General features: G+C 53.6%; 1 protein-coding gene across 2 annotated transcripts in view; it reads left to right on the top strand.

Moving 5' to 3' along the window:
• The first annotated feature begins 3,576 nt into the window (after window positions 1-3,576).
• The window catches only part of ARRDC1 (arrestin domain containing 1), a 39,318-nt gene continuing 23,130 nt past the window's right edge, over window positions 3,577-19,764 (top strand). For both annotated transcript variants that reach the window (XM_074923824.1, XM_074923823.1), the window contains exon 1: window positions 3,577-3,780. In XM_074923824.1, coding sequence (XP_074779925.1) covers window positions 3,663-3,780 — 118 coding nt within the window. In that variant the 5' untranslated portion in view covers window positions 3,577-3,662. The remainder of the gene's footprint in view (window positions 3,781-19,764) is intronic.

Below are 19,764 nucleotides of genomic sequence, written 5' to 3'. Positions count from 1 at the left end.
ATCTCACTCCCTGAATGTGGCCTGGTACACTATGAGATGGAGCCCAAAGGTGACACCTGGCCCCTTCGCGGAGCCCCTGATCTCTTACTACTCCCTTCTCACTGACCCCAGCGGTGGGGCTGGGGGGGGGCTGGTGGCCCTCCCGTCTGGAAGGCTTGGTGCAACCATGGGGTGTCTCAGGGAGATGCAGTTCCAGGAGCGGCTGGGAACTGCTGCAGAGCCGCAGGACATCGAGAGCCTGGAGTTTCACGCACCATGGGTGGGACACTCAGCTCCAGTGCCACCATATGCCCTTGGAGAAGCTGCCTGGGAGCTGCCTGGTGGCCCACAGCAGAGACTGTGAGCTCACGGAAAGGAGACGGGGCACCTGGGCTGTGGCCTCCTGCCAAGGAGAGGGCAGCGGTGCGGGAAGTTGGGGCTGAAAAATACTGTGTACAACTGGAGAAAGGTGTTAGTCCCAAACAAATGAGTAATTGTTGCTGTTAGTATCAGATGACGTGGTTGACTGATCAGCTGAGAAGCAGTGAGGTACTGAGTGCAGAAGGGATGTGATTTAGAAAGGTAATAAACTTAAGTGTAATATAAATAGATCAATATTATGGATTTTATATACATGCATAGTTAAATAAAGCAGTTATCAGTGGTATATGTAGTATCACGGCACTGGGACCCCATGGGTGCGCTGTTCACATGTGTGTGCTTTGGTCAGAGGGAAGCTTAAGAAATCTAATGCCCAGCTTCCTTGGCTGTGCTGCTCTGCTGTTTTACCTCCATCCCAGCCGTGCCAGTGCCTGACCTTTGGGCTGTGGTGGGCTGAGCTGGCCAGCAGTGAAGCCCCCACCCCTGTCTGTCACTTGCTCCCCCCAGCAGGATGGGGGAGAGATTGGAAGAGCAAAAGTGAGAAGACTCCCGGGTTGAGGGAAGACTCCTCATCTTGTAACAGAGGGGTGGAGAGCAGAGAGGCTAGGAGTGTCCCCAGGCTGCGGGGCAGCACCCTGCGAGGCTGGCCTGTCTCCCCAGCAGCCACGTATCCCGAAGCAACAGAGTGGAAATGACCTCGAAGGCTACAAATTGCCCCAGGGACACTGTGCTGCTGCCTCACCCAGAAGTGTTCACATCATTAAACCCTGTATCACTCACGGCTCAGGTATTCTCGGGCATTTCTGTGGTGCCTCTCCCTGAGGACTCCCTGGTCCCTTGCTCAGCTCAGCCCCACCGGGTGAGATGATTGCGTCCAGCACAGGGGAAACTGAGGCACGGTCAGGTGGGGCTGTGCCTCATTCATGTCACTGGGCACAGCTACAGGACAACATCTGGAAGGGCAAGAGAGGAACAGGTCTGAGTCACAAGACAATGCCTATGACTTAATCCTGAAGCCTTTTGCATATATAAACCAACAAACATACAGGTAGTACAGGGCCTGCAGCTCCGGCTGATCCCTCCGTGGGCATATTTGCACTCACAGCCGCTCTCCCAGGGCCCGTGGTCGAAGCTCATCTGTGCTGTGGGCAGAGCACGGTTCAGGTGCCAGTGGGGGTGTTTTATTGATAAATAGGTTTTTTTCATAACTTTGTCAAGAAATTTCATGTTCCTTCATGTTAGGGGAATGTGATGACATGTGAAAGGAAAACTTTATCCTAAAAATGGGCTTGACATTTGTTTTTCTTTTCTCTCTTTGTAAATTCTCCTTTTAATAAGGGAAAATGAGGAAGGGAGAGCAAACAACCCAGAGGAAGTGAGATCTCCCACCACTGCAATGAACTCTTCAAAACAATTTTTTTAAAACAAAACAATAGTTCAAAAGTGAATGTTTTGCAGTTTACCAAATATCCTTAGCTTTATTTTACCTGCTCTGAATTTCAGCACTGGTGAATTGGCACACAATTAGATAACAGGGGTGACTCCGGGGCACATGCAGATGAGCAGGGAGGCAGGAATGCAAACACATTTGACTCCAGTGAGTAAAACCCTCCTGAACCCAGTACTGCCGGGTCTGTACAGGGAACACCAGGTGCCCTGGGACCACAGGCATCAAATATATTGAATTATACCCATCTAGTTACGTCTTACAAACTGCTATGCACAGTGTAGCCGTGGTCTGAGGATGGATTAATGCTGTGGCACCGCTGCCGGCCATGTCACGAGAAGAGCTCCCGTGTTTGTGTCGAAGAACACGGCGCCTGTCTTGCAGTACTGTAGCTGTGCCACAGCGTGCACAGCCACGGCCGGAGCCTGGGCGCCTTTGTTCTGCTCCTGGCGCAGGAATCCTTTCTATTCACGTTGTGACCTTGGGCGTGCAACTTTGCCATGCTTAAAATTAACTTTTCTGCAAACAAGGCACATAAATCTCTTTGCGGCAGGAGAGCTGTGGTGCGGCATGAGGGGCTTGGTTTTGCCGAAGGTTTTTTTTTTCCCCCTGAGTTGCCACGTGTGCGGTGTCCCTCTGGGGTGAGGGTGCTGGTGCTGCCCCAGATGGGGTGGTCCCAACAGTGCCCAAAGCCCTGAGTCTTCAGCCATTCCCACAGGGGAAAGGGATTCAGTAAAATCTGCTGTAGCACAGGGTGCTTCCCCCCGCATCGCCCCCAGGTTGTTTGGTTTTGCTGGCAGAGCTAAACAGGGGCTGCAGAGACTGATGAAAGAGGCTGCAGGCTCTTTTTACAAAAAAAAAAAAAAAAGGCTGGAGGAAATCAGCGTGCGGAGCCTGACAAAACAAAAGCTAAGGGCAGCACAAGGAGAGTGGTGCATCCCAGGGTACAGCCCGTGGGAGGAGATGCGCTGCTGAAAGCCGTGGCACAAGACCGTAGGGGTGTACGTTGCCTGTGACTACACGCAAGCTGGAAAGAAGAGGTAGCTTTTAAACACGGGAGGAGCGAGGACCTGGCAGGGCTTCCCAGCAGAGCCTGTGCGCTGGGAGTACGCAAACTCCTTTGGTGTTTTACGAGGGGTTTCACACTGTGACACCCACCATAAGGCAGCAGGGGGGGTCACTGCAGGTCCGTCTGTCTGTCCGGCCGGGTCGGGGCTGGCTGTGCTCTGCAGATAAACAGCCTGGTTAATACTTGTTCATTCTGCCTGTGTACGCAGCCTGCTTGCCAGCGGCCGGGAGGCCCCGCCGGGAGGTGCCTTTCCCCAGCGCTGCCTTCGGTGTGGGCTTTACAGATGTTTTTTATTCAGTCACACGGGGCTGAGGGGGTACACCAGCCCATTGCTCAGCCCCCACCTTCCTCGGACGCCTTCACCCGCTGATCCGCGGGGCCATCATTGACCCCTCAGCCCCAGTCCCAGGCCACCATGGGGTCCCCCGTATTTGCCTCTCACTGGACACCTAAAGCAATGGGGGTTATAGAAATAGGAGAGGGGAGGCGACAGCTGGGCTGGACGACTTACAGGGAGGAGATGAGATTAGAGGGAGCGCCAGGAGGCAAGATGTCCCCGTGCCGGGGCAGCCGGCTCCTCCCGCCACAGCCCGGCCCCGCCCCCTTCGGGCCGGGCCGGGGCGGGGCGGAGGAGGCGGGGCGGGGCGGGGCGGAGGAGGCGGGGCGGGGCGGAGGGGGCGGGGCGGGGCCGGCCCGCCGGGGCAGGGACGTCGCGGGCCGGCGCGGCAGGTATCGCTGCCGGCGGAGCGGGCCGGGCCGGGCCGGGCCGTTGGGGGCGGCGCGGCCATGGGGAAGGTGCAGCTGTTCGAGATCCGTTTGGGCGAGAGCCGTGTCGTCTACAGCCCCGGCGAGCCGCTGGCCGGCACCGTCACCGTGCGCCTCTCGGGCTCGCTGCAGTACCGAGGTGAGCCCGCGGCCTGCCCGCCGCCTCCTCCCGCGCGGGGGGTGCCCCCTGCCCGCCTCCCCCGCGGCCGTACCGTGCCCGCAGCCCGCGGGCCGAGGGCGGTGCGGGGGGCGCGGGGTCCCCTCGCCCGTGGGAGACGCCGTGGGGCTGGTGCAGGGCGCGGGGAAGAGCCGGGCCCGGGTGCTTCGGGGCTCGCCCCTCGGCTCTGCCCCTCCCGCGGTGAGGCGGTCTGGGGAAGGGAGCGGCGGGGCTGGTAGGAGCAACCTGCTGGATTATTTCCTCCTCTGCTTTCCTCTTACTTTTTCCTCTCCTCCCATAAAAAAAGAAACAAACCAACCCCTCCCCCCACCCCACCCCCCCCCGAACACCTCCCTCAGCGCGGGATTGTTTCACAGGAGCCCCCGAAGCTGGCGGGTCCCCGGGGCGGTGGCACCGGGAGGTGGCCGGGGGAGCCTGGACCCCGCGGCCTCCCTGGGCTGCCGGCATCTCCCGAACACCGGGCCCGTGTGCTCCTGGAGCGCCGAAATGCGGGGTTTTTATGGCAGGGCGATGGGGGGAGGCCGGGAGGGGATAGGCGATGTGATGTCCCCGCCACAGCAGGAGGGGTGCCCGTGCCCGCCCGCTTACAAGCACGGTCCGCGGCGAGCAACCGTTTCGTAACGTCTCAAATGAAGGTTTTGAGTTGTGAAAGTACCAGTTTGGGAGATATGTAGGCTGAGTACGTGGTCCTGTGTGTGCCGGGGGAGAGAGCGCCCGCCTGCGGGGCCGGCAGCAGCGGGCAGGTAGCGGTGGTCTCCGCTGCGTTCGGGGTGCAGGAGGGCTCTGGGGTGTGTGGTGGCTGTTACTCCAAGCGAGACCCAGGCCCTGTTGGTGGCTGGTGCACTCCGTCGGGGTGGAGGGATGGGGAAGGGAGCTACTGGGTTTGGATCTTCCAAACTGGGAACTTGCTCCCCCACCCTAGAGAAGTCATTTGCATTTGCAAGTTAGTTTTGTGCTCGGTGCCATGGAAATGCAGACTGATTTGCTCTTTTCCCTGAGGTTGTCTTGCCTGATTCTCTTGTGTGCATGCTTCTTTCTTTATAACAAGTTATTGGGGGGGAGAAAGACCAAAGAATGTAAAATGTAAAGTCTCCTGAACAGAGACGTCAGCCTAGATGATAGAGCCTATGCTTGCTTATGTCTTGCTTTTGCGAGCACCTCTCCCAGTGCAGTAGCTTTCTTGGAAGCTTCCTGAGGGAAAAAAAGTATCTAGGACAAGTACAGTCTTGTAGCCTGTTTAACTCCTGTTGCAGCAAAACAGTTGCATATCCAGCATTTATCTCCTTGGAGGGTACTCCCAGATGTACTTCTTCCAGCAGAGATGTTCCTGACAAGGTGTGGTTCATTTCTGTCCCCAGCCCATCCCATTGACTTACATCTCTGTTCCTGAAGGTGCCTGTTGGGTGAGATGAGAGCGTTTGGCCTCAGAGGGCTCAGTTGTGCTGGCGCCTCACACTGCCAGCTGGCCATGGTTACACCTTGCTGTTGCCTCTACAACTCCAGTATTGGAGAGAAACTGCCACGGTCTTATCTACACCAGTTCTTCTTTCATTCCCAGTGTGCTGCAGCTCGTTGTGGGGAAGGAGGAAGGTGTCTCTGTTCTAGACCTTTTTTCTGCTTCCATATGGCTTTGACTCGGAAACTTCCGGGTCTGGGTTAAGTATTGGTCCTGGAGCCGGGAGGGGTTTTGCTGTTGGATCTGGTAGTTGATGCTAGTGCAGGAATTGTGATAAGAAGCTGGGGCAGCTGAGCAAGGCTCTAGGAAAGCTGGCAGAAGCATTGAGACAAAATCTGAGGTAAGCTGTGTGTGCCTGTTCCTTCTGCTTCTGTGTAGAAGTGACCTGGGTGGCTGTTTTTGGCTGAGGTCCCTGCACATTGGCTTCACTAGCTGGGGCAGAAAATTTTCATAGCTGGTGTCTGAACCTGCCCAAATAAATCAGGTTGGGATGTGACACCAACATCTGCAGAGCACAAGGTGGATTTTTGCTGTGTGTCCTCCCGGTTGCTCTGTATCTTATGGTCTCTGGTGTTTAAATCCTCCATGTTGGGGCCAGGGAACTCTCGGATGGGTGCCCTCTCCTTCCTTCTGCTGAAGGAAATGCCTCGCCCTCAGAGGAGGAGGTTCCTGTAGCTGCTGAAACATCCTTCTTTGTGTGACAGCAGGCAGAGATACCTGCTGGAAAGAGATCTTAAAGGTCAGCCCTGTTGAGCTCTGCAGGCTCAGCAGCAGAGGGGTCAAGCAACTTCTGTCATGCTGTGGCTTTCTGCTGGGGTGTGGGGAGAGGTGGGTAGCATCAGCTTGGCTTATATAGTATATACACCTACACCTTCTGTGACCAGCTGTGACTTTTCAGGCTATTAAACAGCTCCCAGGAGAAGACACAAAGTCCTTGCCCATTGCAGGTCTGGCCCACAGCACCAAGACTTGGTGCTTTCCATTTCCTGAGCTGGACCAGTCTGGTGAAGTGGCTTCTCTCTGTTGTGGTTTTTGAGATCACAAATGCAAACAAGACTGTAGATGACTATTTCACATGGTAACTCATTTTATGGCTCTTGAAAATTGCACCTTCTGAAAGGTGGACAGTACAAACAAACAGAGCTTGTTCTGCCTTGCTAAACGCAGTAGAAATCTTGGGCCATAGGAAAGCGTAACTGGAGACACACCTTTTGAGATCATAAATGCTCCCACCTACGCTGGTTTCCTTGCTGACTAGCAATAAAGGCTGTTCAGTAGCACATCATCTTCAGCTGACCTTGTGGCAGCGTCACAAATGGCGACTGGCCTTTGGTGACCACCCTTCTGGCAAGGCACACTTCTCCCCATGGCTGTGCCAGAGTGACAGTCCTTCCCTGAAAACTTCTGAGCCCCAGGGGAGAGCCCTGATGGGAATGCAGAATTCCTAATCATTGTGCCTGGCTTGCTGGGTAAATCATCAAACGAGTGTACAAAGAATAATTAATCTTAACAGGAAGCTGGCACTGGGACAGCTGGAGATGGAGTTAATTTGGGAGGAGGGAGGAGGGAAATAAGTTCCTTCAGAGCAGGGCAGGCAGCCCTGGTTGCTGGCAGGAGCGTGCTAGAACAAAGGCTTGTGCTGCTCGGGGATGCTGAAGCACTTTCCTCTCAACTCTGTGGCTTCCAGGGGCCATGCAGATTATTTCAGTCCTGCTGCCTGCCATTCAGCAAGGCTTCTTGCAGGCAGGAGTATAATGTTAAAATAACAGCCCTCTCTCCTGGGTCACTAAGAGTAAAAAAAAAAAAAAAAAAAATGCAAGTGCTTTCCAGAGCAGATTTCAATGCTTTGCTATACTCTGTTATTTAGCTGTCCAGGTTTACGCAGTGATGACTTGACTTTAAAATCACTCCCTTGAACTACAAAGCTCCAGACACAAGTACCCATGTACTTAATTCCCACTTCTGCAGAGCAGAGAGCCTGTGAATCATAATTTCCTTTTCTATCTTAAATGTAGTAAATATTCTCACTTCTCATATGGAGAACCGAGAAAGCTGGTGGTGAAGAGTGTTCAAAAGCAGGTCACTTGAATCGTAAGTCATGTCCAAAGTAAAAGATGACTTCTGCTTTCCTAGAAGGTCAGTAGGAAGAAGTTTGGGTTTGCCTAACATGTAATGTGGTTCTGACATGCATGTAACCTGTGCCCTTCCTGAGGGGAAGAGGTGACACCGAAAGACTGTTGGCTATGATCACTACCACTTGACCCCTCATACAGAGGAAGATACTATTCCTGCAGAAAGATTGTGTTTGAGCTGCTTGGAAAAGTGATGGTGAAAGAATGGATTCAGTCCCAGGTTAGTGGTTTGAAGCTTGCTCTATCCTGAGTCAGAAGTTTGCCTTCTGTAAAGGTGGATTTGAAATCTCTGGGCTTGGCAGCGACGGGAGGGACCCTGCAGCTGGTCTCTGCTTCAGGGTGCAGCATGGCCGGGAGCGCCGTGCCTGCAGTGCAGCGCTGAGCAGGGGCCTGGTGGGTTTGGAAGGCAGGAGAGGATCCAAAGCTGTTGCTATCTCTGGTGATACCGGCAGTGCCCGGTGAGGTCCTCGAGCTGTCTGGCATCCACTAGCAGCAGTGTTGCCAGGACGAGGCGAGGCTGGCACTGATGCTCAGGAATGCTCATATATCGTTCTGCAGCATCGCTCCGGCAGGCTGGATGGCTCCTGCTACAAGAGAAGTGGATTAACTTTCTTTTCTCATTGTCTGGAGTGACACAGCAGGGAGTTGTGTGGCCAAGTCTGTCTGAGGCTGTGGAACAAAAGAGGGATTTTTGTTCTCCTGGCTGGCTTGCTGCTACAGCTTCAGCTTCTCTGGAGTCAATAACTAATCACGAGATTGTTTTGCGTCTCTTGTCGCTGCAGTGTGTGCCTCTCTCCGCTGCTCCCCCTGCCCGCGCACCACTTATGCTCATCTGAAAAACTCTGCTTGTGCTTTCCTTGGAGAGGAGACATGATGTGGCCTCCTATCTCTTGTTTAACAAAATGGGAGAACGAGTGGAGCGGAGTTCTGTCTGTTTGATTTGCTTCCAAGTGTGATAAACGGGGTGTGAGTGCTTATTCCTTCCCTAGAGCAGTGCAGAACTGGCAGAGCTGTAGCTTGTCTTCCAGGGCTGGAGTCAGGTAGGCAGCAGGGAGGCTCCCTGGCTGGGAGGAGGAAGTCTGTGGGTTTCCATCACTCTCCTCCGGAGGCAGCTCCCCATCCCTAGCCTGACCCCTCAGGCAGGGTTGGGGGAGGAGGGGCAGCCAGGGAGGGTGAGAGTGGTGGCTCAGTCCAGCCCCTCTGCCAGGGGAGGTGTGGGTGCATGGACGGGCATGCTCCGCTCCTAGCGTGTTGTGGAATACCTTTTGCTGAAAGTCATCCTCAGGGAAGAGGAAGAAGTACGTCTGTAGAAGACACAGCTGTCGACTTGATGAAGTCCTGATAGAGGCTCTCGTGGCCAGAAAAGAGTAGGATGGACATGCAGACCATCCTCTGCTGTCCGGAGAGGGGACTGCTTGGGCCCTTCAAAGAAAATAAGGGCAATGGGGTGGTTGGGTTCTGCTGTGAGGCTGCTGCAGACCTGACCTGTGCAAAAGCATAGAGAAATGTGCTTTGCCAGGCACTGGGGCAAGTCTTTCCTCCTCCTGCTCAGGGCAGCATATCCTGAAAGAGCCTGGCAAGCACCAAGGGGCTGGGTTTTGGTTTGGTGCCTCTTGAGGGCTGATTGCTGAGATACCCAACCTGCAGCCTTTAGGCTACTGTTGTGACCTCTGAAGTCAGGCAATGGGGATTGCTGGGAAAGGTTAATTACCTCTTTGTGCTGCTCTTAAAATCTGTGCCTCTTCAACTCTCTCACGTAGAAGTGCAAACTGCTTAGGAGAGGAGAAAATGAGCAAAGGACCAGACTGCTGCCAGTCAGTGGATTTTTTGCCTTGTGCATAGTTGTGCCTGCATGTGTGCAGAGTCCCTGGGTTGTGTCCAGGATCTGAAACAGGAGGTGAAATGGCTCCAGACCATAAAGATGTGCAGGCTTCTGTCTCTTTGTGGTGGCTTTTAAACAGCAATGCCACATCCCCCAACTCTCACTGATGGCCAGTTAAAACTAGCTGACAGGGTGCCAGTGTCAAGCGTGAGCTGGGTGTTTTGCAGTGAATAAGCTTGTGGGTGGAGGCTTTTCACCAGAAAGTGGGTAACTGTGCCTGGGTAGCACTTTGTCCAGCATCAGGTCCTGTGTTCAGAGGGGCTGTCAGTGCTGTGTGGTTGAATTGAAGGGATTGACCAAACTCCCACGGGTGAATCAGAACCCTGAGATGCTGGATGGTGGCGGTAGAGAGGATATGGGGGTGTCCTGAGGTTAAGGATGGATGCTGCTTTTGACCCCCCTCAACAAGATGAGGGTCGCAAGCTAGTTCCAGCCTGGAATTATTTGTAGACCTAGTTTAAAAACACCCTGACCTCTGAGCACCTTAATCTTGATTAAAGATCAGAGCTTATTGGCTATCTGTAGCAAAAAAGACTTGTTTCCAAGAAGCATGAATCATTTCTGGAGTACTAATACTTATAACTTCCAATCCTTTGTTCTTGCTGACGGAACTGTGTTCTCGGTAGTTCTGGCTCCAGCAACTCAGGCTGGAGGTAACAATGCTGCAGCTGTTTGCTGTCTGTCCTTCCCGAGTGCACCCACCTGCACCTGAATCCCAAATGCTCCCTGCAATAAGACTTGAATAAAACTGACTTGGAAGGCAACATCTCCTGGGATGAAAGCTCATTGCATGGGTATGAGTCGGTACTGCCTTGGTGGGGAGTGTCAGCACAGGACTGAATGTCAGGTCTGAGGGTTTACCTCAGTCCTAAATGCTCTGTTTTCTGTCTGCTTGAACCTCTGCAGGTGTCCAGCCTGACTGTGAGGACTGTCTTACCAACTTGTAGCACTCCTAGCATAGCAGGGGTTTGTTATCTGGGGCTCTAGTAATAACAAGAACATAAGTTGTCTTTCCAAACTGATGCTCTTGCTATAAATAGAGAATCCAGCTGCTTGCATTGAAAAGCATCAAAGAAAATTACAGGAGCAGCTCTTGTGCAGAATGAAGTGGATTTGGGCTGCTTTCTCCAAAGATGCTGGGGCAGGGGGATTTCTTGACAACCAAGATGTGCGAAAGCAATGCTTGAGAGCCCGGTGCGGTGTGTGAAATCTTCAGCGGGGAGCAGGTGAGGTGAGGTGGCTGGAATCTCCCGTCGCTCCTCCCGTTGCTCTGACTCACGTTGTGCCTTCCTGCCTCCCCACCAGAGAACCTGCCTGCGCTGGTACCGGGGCGAAATGAGGAGTCACTAAATGCAGAATTTCTTTACTGCTTATAAATAAAGCTCTTCAGAAAAAAAGGCACTTGAAACCTTCCCTGCTAGGAGGAGGTGAGCTGGCTTCGGGCTCGTGCTTGGGAGCTGCAGCAGTGCTAAATCATTTGGAGGTGTCTCAGCAAATTCTAGCTGCTGACTCGCAAGTTCAGTGCCTAGAGCAGAGCGGGAGGGCGGACGACTCTTAGTGCACTTACGCTCCATTTCTTCTCCCCCATGCTCTTGTCTCTTCTCCTTGCTCCAACCCCTCACACCAAAACTGTTGTTTTCCAGGGTGGCTAAGCAGTCCTGAACTTGTTGCTTTAGTCCTTCTCGGTGCTTTGGAGGCAGAGGCTCACTCAGGATGACTGGCTATGGCAATATTGTCAGTGCTGAATCATTTCAGCCCCAGGTGTGTGTGGTGGGAGGTGTCAGCCTGCAACAGGCCTTTTCCTGGCCTATGGTACTGAGCTGACTTTGCGAATGCTCCTTTCTGAGGATGGGAAGCAGGTGCTGGGGAGTTCATGCCCAGGAACATCACTTGAACCTCAGGAGGGGATGGAGGAGCGTCACCTCCTCTCCTGAGCATCTGCATTGCATCTGCAGGGCTGGCCATGGCTGAGAAGATGGGGAGATCTGTGTCAGCCTGTGCTGTGGGTGGCAGTGAGTATCTGCCAAAATGAGCATCAGCCAACAGGACTTGTTCTAGCCTTAACTCCTAGACAAGTGTATCTGAGAGTCTCAGAAGAAAATGAGTGTGACTCAGTCCCACAGCAGAGTCTGGCCCACAGGAACCCTTGTGCTCTGGCATTACAGTAAGCCTGTTAAGCGTGAATTTCCAGAACTCTTTGAAGCCTTTATTTAGAAAGGGCCTGAAAAGGGAGTAGGCTCTGGTGAATCAACCTCTTTGTGGTAAGTAGAGAAACCCGATCAGTCGGCTGTTTATCTGCCTGCAGTGGCTTTTGCACCCAGTGCAGAGGGGTGATGCTCCTGCGGCGGGGGCAGAGGGGCTGTCTGGAGGGGGAGAGCTGGTTGAACTTGCTCTGGGGTGTGGGAAGAACACAGCAGAGCTGGCGGTGGTCGCAAACAGAGGTGTGTTCCCAGGACATCAGAGAGCTCGGCCTTCCTGGCTGCTCCTTGGGTTGGGTAAATTGCCAGCTTGTTCTGCCAGCGAGGTGAGAGAAGGTGCCTGGCTTTGTACTTGCTGGGAAAGAGCAACTGAGTTTGTTAATGAGTTTAAAGGGGCAGTTTGTTACAGCATGGACCTGACTGGTCTCAAAGTACCCAGAAAATACCTCCTGGGACCTGCAGCACTGTGTGGTAGACTGTGCTGGGGTTTCTTGCCTGGTTCTTCCTTTTTTAGATAGTGAAGTCAAGCATACTGGAATACCTTAACTGCTTTGGCCTAAAGTAGTGCTAAGTGCTGGGTGGAAACCTGTTTCAGTTTAGGCAAGCTATAAAAAAAAAAAGGTTCCTCTCTTCTGTTTCAGTGCTGCTCAGCTCAAGGAAGGGTGGCTGTGGTCCCTGGCTGGCTGAAGTGTGGTGTGCTGGCAGGTCCTGGTGTCCGTCGGCATTCCTGTGAGCTGGGGCGAGCTGCTGGTGTTTCTTCACTTGTCTGTCTGCATGCTGGGCATCTGGGACTCTCATTCCCCTCCCCTTTGTTCTAAGGGCCAAACACTGAAGATGAAGATGCTCTTACTGCTTATGTATGTCCAGCCTTGTTTTTCTTTGAAGAGCATAGTTTTTCTTAAATTCAGGGCTCAAAAGAGCAAGTTTAAGTTGCCCGGGTACCCTGAGAAAGATGGCAGTAAATTAGGATCTGTCTTGCTTGGGGGTTCATGAGTAAAACTCTTCTGGGCCTCACTGAGATTCTAAACAGAAGATGTTTCGGTATCAAGCTGGCAGCATCTGCTGCTCAGAGGTGGTGGTGCTGGCAGGCAGCTGCAGCCCCACAGAGCTGGGTGTACTGGCGCTGGGCAGTGGCAGGATACTGGGCTGGGGGGCTGCACTGGGGCTGTACTGAGCTCTGTGCAGAAAGGAGACTGGAGGCAGCACAGGCAGTGTTGTTAGAGATCTGCTGGGTCACAAGTTGAGCTGCTCTTAGCCAGCGTGTGACTCTTGGTGCAAGCCCTGCCTAGAGCTCAGTCCCATCCTAGTAAAAGCACAGAGGGCTCTCTAGTGGATGGGGCGAACAGAAGCACGTCTCAAGCATAGCTCTAGAAGGAGGGCAGGCGTGCTAGTTTCTAACAGGTCAGAATTTTCCTCTCTGAATTTCTGTCCAGAGGAAAGGAAAGGAGTTTCCTTCCTTTTCCAGAAAGGAAAGAGATTTCTTGAGACTGAAAGTCAGCTTCACACACCAGAGCGGTTGAAGATCCACATGAAACACTGCTGCTATCTCCTCCAGCCTTCTGCTCCTCGGCAACCTTTCTGCATTTCCCCTCTGCGTATCAGAGGGATGGATATTAGGAGAGGAGGCTCTGAATGCTGGCAGTGCGGCTGAGGTGGGTGGCTGGCATGGAGATATTCATAGTGAGCTGTGAGATCTGCCTCTCTCTGCCAAATACTTAAGTTCTCGCAGTGCCTCCTGTACTGCTGGCTGATCTGGCTGTTCCCAGCACACAGGGGCGTCTGCATCTGCCACCCTGGCTTGGGAGGAAGATGCCAGTCCCTCAGCATGCTGTGGTGGTGCACGGTCACTCTCCTTGCACAGTGACCCGAGGGCTGGCGTCGCCAACCCCTGCCCCGCATGTGGCAGCAGGTGTTGCGTGGAGCAGTTTTACTGGGACATGCTTCTGTTTAGGGTGGGGCCAGAATTTGGGCTCTCAAAACTGGTCTGAGGTAGAATTTTCTCTTTCCTGCTTCCTCTGTAGCCACCATCGAGGGATACTGCCTATCCCAGGCCCAGCCTGGGCTGTTCCTGCAGGGCGCCGGTGGGTGTGCTGGTTGGCAGCCTGGCTCCGGTGCCTCTGGTGGGGAGGCCGGGGTAGGTGGCCTGGTGCGGGCAGTGGTAGCTGTGTGGCTGTACAGCCCTGCCAGCCCCCGGGCACAGGCTCTGTGCTGCCCCGCTGCTACAGTGCAGCCACCTCTGCCCTTGTGGGCTCTGCAGGCAGAGTAACCCCATTCGTCCCCACCTCTCTTCCCAGGCTCTTTGGGTGGCACAGCCCTGGGACCTACGCCAATCTGAAGCTTAAAAACCCCCAAACACATCCTTTAGTTTTGTCAGTTTTGGAGAAAGGGGATGCTGGGGGAGTCCTTTCTGAAGCCTGTTTGGTGAACAGTGAGGTGGTTGTGGCCAGCAGTAGTGTGGTGGGGATCAGGGTGAAGGGCTGGATGGGCTGCAGCCCATCAGTCGGACCCTGCACACGGATGCTGTGGCGTTTTGTGCCTGTTGCTAAGGAGCTGCAGGTGCATTTGGCAGCAGGACTGGCAGATCTGAGGCACATGGTCATCCCCTTCCCGCAGCCCGTGTGGCCTTGTTCACCGGTGAGTTTTCCACCCCCAACTCGACATGTGCAAAGACAGGCTTGTTAAATGTGCTTAGCCAGGGATTTCGTTCCAGATGTTTGAGATGACCCTCTTCTTCTGAGGGCAGCCAGCGTGCTGATAAAACACTGTGATGCTATAAATAAACCTGTTGGCTTTACAGGGGAGGAAAGCCTTCGGTTTGAACAGGAGTTTGAACAAACAGGAGCCCATGAATTTGCCTGCTTCTCTTGAGATGCACATTGACCCCTGATTCTGGGGAGGATCTGGAAAATACGGGTTTCCCTGTTGCTCTCAGCCTCATGGAAGGAAGTGCTTGCAGAGGGGACAGGTCAATCAATCTGCCTGGGAAGGGACTCGGAGAAGATTTGCCACTCTGTTTCTACAAGCACACACCTGCCCAGTCTCCCTTTCCATACAATGAGGACATCCTCAGTGAGTTGATACTACCTTCCTGGACATGCTCCTCCTTGTGCAGGGCTGGATTCTGGCTAAAATAACTTGTGCATAACCAAAATAATGACGGTAGGTTGATTTGTCCACATAGCAGAGCTGTTCTTCCCTTGTTGTTGCTACAGGTGGAGTTTCTACAGGCTATGTTGAGGAGCTGGTCTGGCCTCCTGCAGCATGGAGCTGGGTTGGGTGAGACTGGGCTTTCTGCAGGTTGTGCGGGAGACCCAGCTGGGTCCTCCTGCCTTAGCCTGACAGCAGGCAAATACAGCCCTGCTGCCACAGCCAGGGAAAACAAGCACACTGGAAGCTCAGAGCCAGGAAGAGAGGGGCTGTCCTTTCCACTGCTGTGAGTAATTTGGCTGGTCCAGCCTCTCGTAAGGTGAGGAGGGCAAGTGCCAACCTGGGGAAGGAATGGCTGAGCAGCAGATCTTGCTCCTGGAGGCTAAATGATGCTAAAGCCCGTGCCACTGCAGAGGAGGCTGCAGGGTGGTCCTGAGCCCCAGCTGGGCTTGTGCGTGGCAGGAGCATTGCCCCCAGGCAGCAGCACAGGGGTAGAGACAGGGCAAAGCATAGCAACAACTCAGTGTTTCACTGGGAGCCTGTCTACAGCCTCCGAACAGAGAGCTGTACTGGGTGTGACTTGTGTGATGGGCTGGCAGGCTGTGGGAGGTGGGATGTCCCCCTGGGTCGCAGCAAGCAGCAGCCGAGTCTTCTGTGTGGAAGGCTGGAGGCTGCTGCTGGTGTGGGAGGTGCTGCTCGATGTGTGTCAGCTCCAGACAAGTCACCTCCTGAGGCCTGGCTGAAGGTTTGGGTTTGAGTTGAGATGGAAAGCATAAACTACTCTTCTAGACAGTTCCTCTCCTTCCACATTAGAGGTTGAATCCCCCTCCTGCCCCTGTGCTGGGCTTCTGTGAAGGAAGAAGATAAAAACCTCCTTAGACAATCCTTAACCCCATACTAAACCTACTGCTGCCTCCAGCATTAGGTGTAAGCTCTGCTCTTGAAATGCCCAAGACTATTTGTGTCTGACAGGATGGACCCAGAAGGATGGGGACAGCTGAAAATTAATTAGGAGATGTTGGTTTAATTAGTAGTATATTCGTACATGAGGGCCGGGTGCCAAGGGGGTAGCATATCTTGTGAGCTTCCAGCCTTCCTGCTTGGAGGACACGAGCCCTTTGTGTCTGAGGTTTTACTGGTGTGTTTCTGTAAAGGCCATCAGTATGAACACCTCAGCCTGCCCCTTTTTTGGGGTCTCAGCTTCCTCAGTGTCTACTTTTCATGGAGCTTTTCTATGAATTACCCACTCTCTACATACTGGTTGAGAGTAACGTGTTCAGTCTGTGGGTCTTGCTGTCTCCCAGGCTTTCCATTTTCCCAGCACAATCTGGTCCTGCTTTGCTGGTGGTGTGGGTGACTTCATCCAGATCTAAGGCAGGGGCTTTACAGTGCCAGAAATTCTCAAGGCATACCAAAACTTGTGATCTTTGTTGAACCCAGAGGTTCTGCTCCGAGGTTGGGCTGTCATGTTGTGTGCTGAGGTGTCTCCTGCTGCTGCTGTGACAGCCCATCAATCTGTCAAGGGCAGGTCACCACTGCCATCGGTTGGGGGGTGATCGGGGCTCAGGGCGATCCATCACCCCCTTCTCCCTGGGCTGTTTCTGTCCCCTGGGGTGTGCAAAGGTGAAAATCAGCTCGTTCCCAGCTCATGGGATGCTCTTGGTCCCTGCAGCTCTGGGCATACAGGCAGCAGCTTGAGGGAATCTAATTAAAATGTTGTGATAGCTGCCTGCTGTGGCTGTGATGGAGAGGGGTGAAGAAAGGGGGCTCTGGCTTCCCATGGCTGGTTTCCATGAAATTAAGACTTCTCTGATGCAAAGTCTCACGGTGCTTTCTCCCCCTCTCCTCCCCCATTATCTGGATCCAGGCGTGCACAAGTTCACCATGCATGTCCTCTGCTTTCCCCTTGCCCAAGATGCAACACCGGCTCCCCTGAGGAGAACATCTCACAGGGTCACCAGAAAAAGTAATTTGAAGTCTATGACTGCTCTCCTTAAATCACCTTGGAAGAAGGCAGACGTGCCCAGCTCCTGGCATCTCTATTTTTACTTCATGCAGAGATGGATATGGCTGAGTTGTCTCCTTTTATTTCCAGCATTTGGCATGTGCTGTAGTGCATTGCTAAAGATGTGTCTGCCTGAATGTGAAGCTGCCTGCTTCCCTGAATCCCTGGGGGACTGCAGGGGTGAAGGGCTCTTGTCTTCTGCATGGCTTTGTAATTCATTTCTTCTCCGCTTGCTGCTCTTCCACTTCCCTTATAGGTTATGGACTTCTTTTTCTATATTTATTCAAAGTAGTCTGGGTAAACAGAGAGCAGGAGCATGGTAAGTAGGGGCATTGGTAGCACTGGGTTCCAGAGGCATTTTTAATGGGTTTCTAGTAACTGGAACTGGCCTGTTCTATGTAGAAGCTCTTCTTATTTGCTCTGTCTGTAGCTTGGCACAGAGATTTCCTTGGAAAGGCTCAGACTGTGCGTTTTGCTTCCTGACGGTCAGGCTGACAAGCTCTGCACTTCAGGTGGCTCCAGTTGCAGCAGCTCTGATAGTGCTGGTTTGCCGGACCTGTCCCGCTGATGCTGTTTTTAGCTTGCAGCTGCCCCCGGCACCACGTGCCCCAGTTGTGCCTGTCAGCTGCCCCCATCCCTCCTCCTGTTTGTGGGCAGGAGCCGGTATGTGATAGCCAGGCAAGTCCCCGGTCTGCCTGTGGGATGCTCATGGAGAGGCTGATGTCATGGTTAGGAGCTCCAAAACCTGGTTAGGAATAAGATAAATGGTTTGACGTGTTGAAGCGGGTGCCTCTGAAACCCTTTAGATAACCTGGGGGAATGAAAAGCCTGCAGCTGCCAGGCTTCCTGCTGGGGCTTGCTCTGTGACTGTGGGGCTGAAATGGGGGTGGCTCTCTGGCTGCCCTGGACCTGCTGTCCCCAGCATTGCCCACCCTGTGTGGGCCTGGACATCTTCTGGCTCCTCCAGGCGCCTGGGGGTGAGCTGGGACATGCAATCCCAGTATCCAGCCACAAGCCCGCTTTCAGCCGTGGGACAATGCGTATGCTCAGAGCTGATGTCTGCCCCATTGCTCCCCCAGTGAGGTGGGGGAAGCTCAGGTTTCTGAAGTAGGTTGGTGAAGATACTCCATAACAAATCCTCTACCACCTGAACTGCTCCAAGGCTTGTCCTACATCTAGTGACTTGGTGTGCCTGGTAACGGTACGCTGGCAGCTTTGGAGAGTGTGGGGGGAAAGGGGAGAGTTTCTCCATAGCTGTGAAATTATCTTCAAGCTTTTCAGCTTGAAATGCTGCTTTCTGCTCCTTCAGTTGCCCTTATGCACCTGGAATGGCAGCCCCAGGGGGTGTGATGGTGAGGAACGTGGCTGGAGAGGGCTGCCCTCGGTGGGGACGCAGGACTGGGACCCCTGAGTGCCCTGGAGCTCTCCCTCCAGGAACCATCCCTCCTCTGTGGGCACAGGCTGGCTGCAACCACGCCAGTTTGGGATGTCGGTGGTTAATTGAGAAGCCTTGGAGCTGACGGCTCCTGTGCCTTCGATGGGGAGAACTCGATAGGTAGCTGCAGTGAGAATTCTAGACACAGTCTGATTTTAGCCCTAATGGTGGGCTGGGGGGGGGGTGTCCATCATCGCAGCAGGGACCACCAGCCAGGGGTTGGCTCTGACTGGCAGGCTGCAAACCCACTGCCTTTGGTTTCTGAGTCTCTTGCCTGCCGTGGGAAGGGAGATGGGCCATAACGTGTATGTGCTTAAACATGCCCACCCACCTGCCTCCCAGGAACAGGAGTGCCTCAGCACCGCAATGCAGCAAGCGGGCTTGAATTAAAGACTGCCATCCCTTTATCTGGGCGTTGCAACAGATGGTGGTGATCTATAAACTTCTGTGGTGAAGGGAGGCTGAGGGGGAGCCTGTTCAGGGGCTGTTGCTCCTGAAGGATGTGACTGTCCTCCGGTTCTTTGTTGGGCTTTTCTCACTTGCATCTCCTGTGTGAAAATGTGGGAGTGGAGTGGTTGAGTCTGAGCTTGGTTTGACTTAAGCCATCTGAGTTATCTGGGCGCACTCAGAGCGGGACAGGCTCGTCGTGAGCCCAGAGACGTGGCGGTGTGCCTGAGGTGGGAGCATGAGAGCTGGAACCAGTGTGTGGGTACGCAGGATGTCACCCTGCTAAAACTGCTCCCTGCTCCTTCTGATGCTGAAACCCTGACGTGGTTTTGACTCTGCCATCTGGCAAAAAAAAAGAACTGGATGTCACATGGGGGCGTTCAGGGGGGTTTGGTGTGATGATTTGCTTTGGGAGGGGGCTTGTATCTGCTCAAACCAGGCATGCTGGGTGCTGTGGTGTGGGCAGCTCCCATCACAGGCCACGCTCTCCTGTTCTCCCCCTGCCTTGGAAGTGCCATCACAGACACAAACTAGCAAGCTAAGGTGTCGGCCTTGTGGCTCTGTTGATGTCTGGTTAATGAGAATTGACCTCTGGAGCTGCTTATCCTTTGCCCTTGAGTATAAAACAGCACTTTGCCTGCAACAGGCTCTGGTGTTCAAAGTCATGATCAGGCTGTGAAGATGTACTAGGAGATCTGGTGTGGAAAGTGTTCTTCGTTGTGGGATTAGAGGCGTTGAACCCTGAGGAGCCCATTCCACCTGCATGCCTGATAAAGAGCACTGCTAAGGGGCCTGTGGTAAGAACTATGCCTTTTCCCTGCAGAGAGGGCTGGATTTGGGTTTCTATCCACCCTGTCTTGAGTCAGCATGGAGGACAAGGTCTCTCTGGCCACGCAGGTGCTCTGGGGAGCTGTTTGAGGTGGTTGCAAGCAGCATCACTTACAGCCCTCATTGTTTGGGTAGGTGGGTGGAGGTGGTGAGATCAGCATGGCTGAGGAAGCTTTGGAGTGTGTGCAGTGGGGAGAGCTCTTAAGCCAACGAAAATTGGTCACCCGCCTCCCAGGGAGATTCTTCTGTGAGACACAGCTTGAGTACAGGAGAGCAGATGGGTGAAATGGGGGAAGTGTCTGGTAATTCCTGCCACCTTCCTGCCAGCAGAACTATTCACCTGGCAAATCAGGTGAGGGATTCTTGTGGGATCCATTAAAGCTGTTGCAAAACTGGTGAGAGTAAGTACAGGATG

The sequence above is a fragment of the Athene noctua genome, chromosome 20 (genome assembly GCF_965140245.1).
Source record: "Athene noctua chromosome 20, bAthNoc1.hap1.1, whole genome shotgun sequence".
Classification (NCBI taxonomy): domain Eukaryota; kingdom Metazoa; phylum Chordata; class Aves; order Strigiformes; family Strigidae; genus Athene; species Athene noctua.
The sequence above is the reverse complement of the archived record's forward strand: the minus strand, read 5'-3'. Positions and strand labels throughout refer to the sequence as shown.